The 6,837-nt window shown below is 39.1% G+C and overlaps 1 protein-coding gene across 1 annotated transcript; it reads right to left on the bottom strand.

Moving 5' to 3' along the window:
* Positions 1-534: 534 nt before the first annotated feature.
* Positions 535-5,859, bottom strand: LOC138589290 (lactoylglutathione lyase-like). The gene is made up of 6 exons (XM_069659507.1): positions 5,737-5,859; positions 2,987-3,069; positions 2,703-2,843; positions 1,538-1,605; positions 1,183-1,272; positions 535-944 (listed from the first exon to the last, which is right to left on the bottom strand). The coding sequence occupies exons 1-6, from the start codon at positions 5,803-5,805 to the stop codon at positions 853-855; spliced, it is 543 nt and encodes a 180-aa protein (XP_069515608.1). The 5' UTR covers positions 5,806-5,859; the 3' UTR covers positions 535-852.
* Between the last annotated feature and the right edge of the window lie 978 nt (positions 5,860-6,837).

Here is a 6,837-nt window from a genome sequence, read left to right as displayed (position 1 = left end):
ATTTATAAAAATCTCTAATTGTCCTTTTTTCTTTTTAAACTATAAAGTAAGTCAGACTTTTACACACTTTATTTAGTTCAGAATCACCCAAGTTAAAACCAGCTCATTTTATTGTTTGGTTGTGGTGCGACATTTCATAGCTTGAGGTAAATTTAGGCTGAATACATTTACAATGTTGAATATTTGTAATCCAAATTATTTTAAATGACTGCCGAAACAACCCCTAATTTGAAAACACATGATCAATGTTCAACAGTATTTTCTGGAATATCTTTTTCCATCCTTGATTCCTTCTTTTACTAATTTTTTGTTGATGTGAATTCAAACTCTGTTCTTGAAATAAATGTGTGAATGACACAAAAACTGTCATCACATTTCTCCCTTTGTGGTTCAACCGTGACAAAAACGTAAGCCACCTTATCGTCACGTACTGTACACTAGTTGTGGTTATCTGTTGATCTTGAGTGATTTGGAAATAACTGATAACTTTTATCTTTGTCTCCCAAAACAAAACAAAAAAGACAAAAGTTCTTTTGAACGGTGGCTTTCACATTTATTACACAGTAATACTTCTTTATTTCAGCATCACTTTTTGAAGACACGTACAAACTGATGATGACAAACTTAACAGCTACAAAAAAGTAGTTGATACTCGTAGCAACAACTCGGGTATCTAATCTATGCGCTCATCAACTGTCCAATGAAAGTCCAGCACATGCCCGGGCACACAGGTGATCCTGCTCCGTTTTCCCTCAGCTCTCCGGTGCACATCTCTAAATTTGTTAGGCTAAACCCCAGACGTCCTGCTCTCCCCGTGAAGCCAAAGCAGCGGGCAGCGTGTTGTCCGAGTTATTAGGAGGTAATGGACACCATGTTGTTGGGACTCAGGATCTCAATCCAGTAACCATCAGGGTCCTGGATGAAGGCCAAGCCTTTCATTTTACCTGCGAGGAAACAAGAGCAGGGACGGGAGCAAAATGTAAGTACTGTGTGAAATACATTAAAAGAAAAAATAACTAGATACAGCAGTCAGTCCACCAACCAAACAATGCAAAGCTGCAGCAATTTAAAAATGAAATGTTCAGAGGTAAAAGAGAGAAAGAAATGTTAAAGGTTAAACATTTTAGGTAGTATTTATTTAACCCGTCTATGACCCTCATATTGACACTCCTCTCATCTTACCGTCGTCTGGCTTCTTGACAAACGTGACTCCTTGCTCTTCAAACAGTTTGCAGGCTGCATAGACGTCGGGAACTGCAATTCCAATGTGTCCTGTCACATGTCAGGTAGACAAAGAGAGACTGTTCACGTCTAATCCACAGTGCAGTAACACACATCCAGAGTTTGTGTCCAGTGAGCCGACAAGTAAATACATAGTATGTACTCTGAACAAAGTGTATGCTAAAGAAAAAACAGTAAAAAATGTAACTAATCTGTGTGTCAAGGAGCAAAGAGGCATTTAACTGCTCAATATGAAAAACATAACTCAAAATAAGCGTTTATTAGCATTACTGTGTTGCTCTATATGAAGTCTTACCAAAGCCACGTGGATCTGAGTTTCCGTTGTGATAAGACTGACTCTCATCAGACTCCGAGCCCCAGTTACTGAAAGACACGAGGAGGAAAACAAGAGGAAAGAGATGAAATGAAGGGAGGAAGAAAGAGGAGAGGACGGCACGTAAGTCACATTCAGAGATCTTAATGAGGCTAATTGACAGAACCAAACCATAATGGACAATTTGTCAATTGTTGTCAATACATCTATCCAACCTGTTTTATGCTCGTCATATTACAGAAAAGCCTCGGTGCACGTTCGAGAGCAAAGATGCAGTTTTACTGCAAAGGAACTGCTCATCATGTTGAAAACAGGGGCTGGATCTCTAGTCTCTTATTTGATAATTCCTCACTCTTCGATCGAACCGGAAGTAGTTTTGGACCCACCATATTGAGGACCGTCTCAAAGCTCTAATATCTGATCCGAGAAGCGAGGATCGAGGAGGGAAATCTGTGGATAAGGGAGGATACACGAGAGCAGCCTCCACACAAGTCTTTTACTGACTGACACGCCCCCTTATTGGATATCAGTTACTGATTGGACGCTGATTAGACAGTGATGTGAAACTTCACAACATCACCAGAGTTTCATAACCGAGAGAGGAAGAAGCGGACCTTATGACAGACTCTGAAGGGGCGCCTTGAAACTGACTATAAACAACGTTGGTATAATGACTTGGTATTTGACTACCTGGGATCGTATTTAGCACAAAATACGTATGACTCCGGAATAGTATTCAATAAATAATGATTTATTATATAAGAGATAATAAATAAATAATATCAGTCATAATATCAGTATGGTTCTAAGCAGCACAAAGTATAAACACAGACTGCAGCCTGTTATTCAGCTGACGCCGTCATCACAAACAGGAAAGGACGTCTCAGGCCTCTTAAACACATTTCCTCGTTTCATCTCTCCGTGCATCCCGAGTGGGAGGGACCAAGATGCAGGGGAAAGACGTAGTGAAGAATGCATGGATGCAATTAAAGAGACTTTTGGAACTCCTTATTAATACCCAGCCCTATTGGAAATACTCAGCGCAGTAAGACAATGGTGGAACAGAAAAAGGTCAATGTCTAACATTTTGTTCAGTAAGATTTCAATCACAGAATGAGTAAGCTTATCCCAGGACATAGAGCCTTACTGCGTCAGCTCGATGGTGGCTCTTCTAGAAAAGGTCCACGCTGTCTTTTCCTTCACATCTGTAGGGATCTCCTTCTTGTCCTCGTAGCCCAAGAAGAAGAGAGAGAAACGCATGGAGGGGAAGTCAAACTTTTGTAGCAGCCTGGAAGATTCAGCACACCAGAGAGAAAAACCAGCTTTAGACACAAAGTCCAATTTATGAATGGAAAACAGTCTCCACACACAGAAATACACGCACAAAGATATATAAAAGCCCATTGAAGGAGAGCACACACAAATACTCACGACATGCCGAGGATTCTGGTGTAAAAATCCAAGGATTTAACTGGATCTTTAACCCGCAGCATAGTCTGCTGCATCATGAAATCCTATGATACAAAAACAAGGTGACAGAACTTTAACTTCACATAAAATCAAGTAATCAGCACCGCTATTAATCAATCAAATCAAGTAGTCTGTGCCACTGTTAATCGATCAAAGATTGCAGGACGGTGGGTTATCTTTTCTTTGAAATGCAGAAGGACACAAAGGTTAAATTCCCTTTTGGTTGCATTAAAAGAGCTGAAAGTGAGCACTTTAAAAACAGGAGAAACAACAAAAGAAGTAATTAACATTTGTTGAGCCTTGTATATAATAATGAAGTAGTGTATATGTTACATTGTTGTGCTTTGAGAAGCCTTGACAACACGCTTGTTTGCGGGGCAGAAAACCTCTGCTTGGCTCCGTTTGCTGTGTCTGAATTGCAGCAGAAGAAAAATGTGTATTCTGGCACTCGCTTGTGAAAAAATGTTTCAGCCAAACTGCACCTCTGTGCCAGCGAGCCCCTTCAACTCAAAGATCATCACAACTTTGTGTAAAGTGCATCAGTCAGTGTTGCTCTACTGCAAGACTTAGGCCTGCTTGGATTCGTTTCATTTTCTTCCTACTTTTCTATGCAAAAATGTGTTTTACATGGTGTGCACGCACTGAAGTGTGATGGTTTGCGTTTATATAGCTCGAGGGCACTTTTTAAACAAATCATTTGCGAGCACTACTCACACACTGATACATCTTACACGCTCATGCACTGGTGTGAAGTATGTTGTGTATTTGAATAAGTGACCTTTCAAAAACGAATGTGAGAAGAAATAGTTCCTCTTGTGGCTGATTCTGTCCCCTGGTTTTCACCCTGAACCTGACATTTTTCAAGTGTATGACAACCAAACTTCTACTCTGTGTGTGCGTTTCACAGTAGAGCGTTATCTCTGTGGCTAGCAACTGTTCCCCTTTCCTGTACCCTTCCTCCAACCGTGCCGAGTTTTCACAGAGTAAAAATGTATCAACACGTCCACGGAAACGTCTCACACAGAGTTGCTGCACAACGCATTCCTCCAGAGCTCAATATGATCCAAACATTCAGAGCTAAATTTACTACTTCTGACATAGCCTCAAACCAAACGTTGCAGGTGCTTCTTAGATGATCCATTTCCAGAGTTGGGAGGTTGTTCTTGCTACTTTGGTGTGTTCACAAGCTTTAAGTCGTATTGTGGAAACCATGTGGATGCTACAAAGTAAATGTGTTGTATTTTACAGCTGAGAACCAGTGTAGATCACTGTACAAGGGCAACAATTAACGTCCTAATATAATATAATAATAAGAATTATAAGAATAATACCACATGCAATACATGAATTAATAAAAAGTTTATTTCAGTCAATCCTACATTTATTTTGAGCACCATGTTTCTGCTCATGTAGAATATTTGGTGAGGCTTTTCGAAGTTGTTATTTTGACTTGAGAATCTATTAAGTGAATTTTCCCATTAGGAAACTAATTTTTACTATTATTCAGACATCACATTAATGCAGGGTTAGCCATAATGTGGCGAATCTAAGACTATGTGGTAAACAAAACAAACAGGAAATGGATCATGCTGCAGGAGATGTTTTGAGGTTTCCTGGACGTTTATCCAGGATGAAAACGTTTCTTTTATTACTCAGGTCAAATCATACTAAGTGCGCACTTTGATCTTGAATGTGATGTTTACCTTTTTCTTTAGTGTGTACGGTAAAAGTGAACAAGCCAGAGCAAATACTCAGACACAGCGTGAAATTAAACTAAATTTGACGTTTTTTTAACAAAAGCCTGCAGGAAAAAGGGAATCTCTGGTGTCCCGTTAATCGGGGGGGATTGGTGATATTGACTTGATTGTGTACGACTGATATATTGGTTGGCCAATACTATCAAGGCAGATATCAGCCTATCATAGATATATGAGTATAGGTGAATATTTTTAGGATCTGGGCCAATATGTGCAATTCTTTAGGTGAGTTATTTGTACAAGAAAACAGTACATTCCTTTGCATATTCATATTGATACACAATCCAAAAGGTCTATCTTTATTCCAGCTCAAAAATGTACTGTATCCTGTGTACAGTACATTGATCCATCAATCGATTAGGCTTTAGTTAACAGTGTACAGAACTATTTGTATAGTAAGAGAATACAGTCTGACTAGTAAGAGGGGAGTTAGATGTCTGACAACGAGGACAACAAAAACATGATTTATAATTTTTTAAACTTGTAGCTGCTTTCGTTAGCCAGCTTGACATGTTAGCTCTAGCAGCATATGATTAATACACTGCCAATATTATCTAATTCATATCCCGTCTGCTTTTTGACTCAGCATATGCGAAGTGCTGTATGCTCAGGTCTGACCGCACCTAAATACCTACTGTCCTGTGAGTAGGAGCAGACTTGTTGCACGCATGCGTGGAGAAACTGAGGCTCAGTTATCAACCAAGTTAGTAAGGGGTGAGAAAGTTCAGCTGCAAGTTAGCTAGCTTAACTTACAGCAACATGTAACAAAACCACTGGGACGCATATGTCGCTGAAACACTAAGAACAAGCATTTGCAGTCATTGGTTGTCCGATAATGGACGCATTGCGTGTAGCAGGTTAACCTGTGTGTGAGTCGCTGGCCTGTTGGGCTAGCAGGCTTGGACAGTGTAAAGTAGAAGTTTTATTCAACTTTAAGAAGCATAATCGTCTTACCTTAGTCACCGGGTCTCCATCTTTACAAGCTGCTGCCGCCGCCTCGTCTGATAAGCCTTTGTCGCTCATTTTTGCTGACAAACGCTACAATGCTGGACCGCAGCTCTGCGGACTGACAGGGAGGGAGCGTCAGCACAGAGACTGTATCAAACAGAACTTCCGGTCCCAGCTTTCAAAATAAAAGCTACTCAGGCGACAATTGGAACGTACCGATTACAAGATAGCGCTGGTGGGGCAGTTACAATTCAAAACAAGAAGAAGTGTAATACAAAAACAAATCACATAAAGAATTGAAATACTGGTGTTAAAAAAATAAAGTATGAAAAACTAAATTTGAATTTAAAATTAAAACTGATATGATAGTGAACATTAAGTGGCCTATACAATCAAATCATATGCTATTAACTCTATGGTGGCTTCAATTCGTGGATTACATTTATTGATTCTTAAAAGGTCAATTAAGAAAGATAGACAATCTACAAACAAAGAATACAAAACAGAATAAAAACCTTTACCATGGTTGTTATGATCTCAACATAACATTAATACAGAGAGATCTGTTCTGCTACACCACTGTGGGAATTTACTAGTGGGGCTATAGTAACTGGTTAAAAAGTCTAACACATATCCAACATTATTAAGAATCCCTGTGAAAGGCTGTGAAAGAATCCTTAAAGTATAACTCATTCAAACCATTAACTATGAAAATATAAAATTATCCTGAAAATCTTTGACACCTCATTGGTTTAGCATTTTTTTTGTCAACATTCAACATCCACCCTGATGCACGAATAGATAATAATATTATTATGATTATAAATAGAATTTCAAAGCTTCTTCCTTTTCTTCAGACTGTCATTTTTAAATGTATCTACTTTGAAGGGTCATAACAAAGGGGCTTCACTCAAAACAAGACAATCCTAACCTTCACCCTGTGGCAATTATTTATAGTCTATGGACGGCACGTTACCTCTGTAAGTCGGCGCACAATTTGAAGTCTTTTTGTTGATTCATCAAGTGGAAAGCAAATAACATCTCCACATTCCAACGATTTTATTTTGAAAATGATGACAGGAAGTGTCATTTGTTATCCGTTTGTTA

The sequence above is a fragment of the Semicossyphus pulcher genome, unplaced genomic scaffold (genome assembly GCF_022749685.1).
Source record: "Semicossyphus pulcher isolate SPU_LCO1_2020_fin unplaced genomic scaffold, fSemPul1.0.p SCAF_1, whole genome shotgun sequence".
Taxonomy (NCBI): domain Eukaryota; kingdom Metazoa; phylum Chordata; class Actinopteri; order Labriformes; family Labridae; genus Semicossyphus; species Semicossyphus pulcher.
This window is presented reverse-complemented; position numbering and strand designations above follow the sequence as displayed.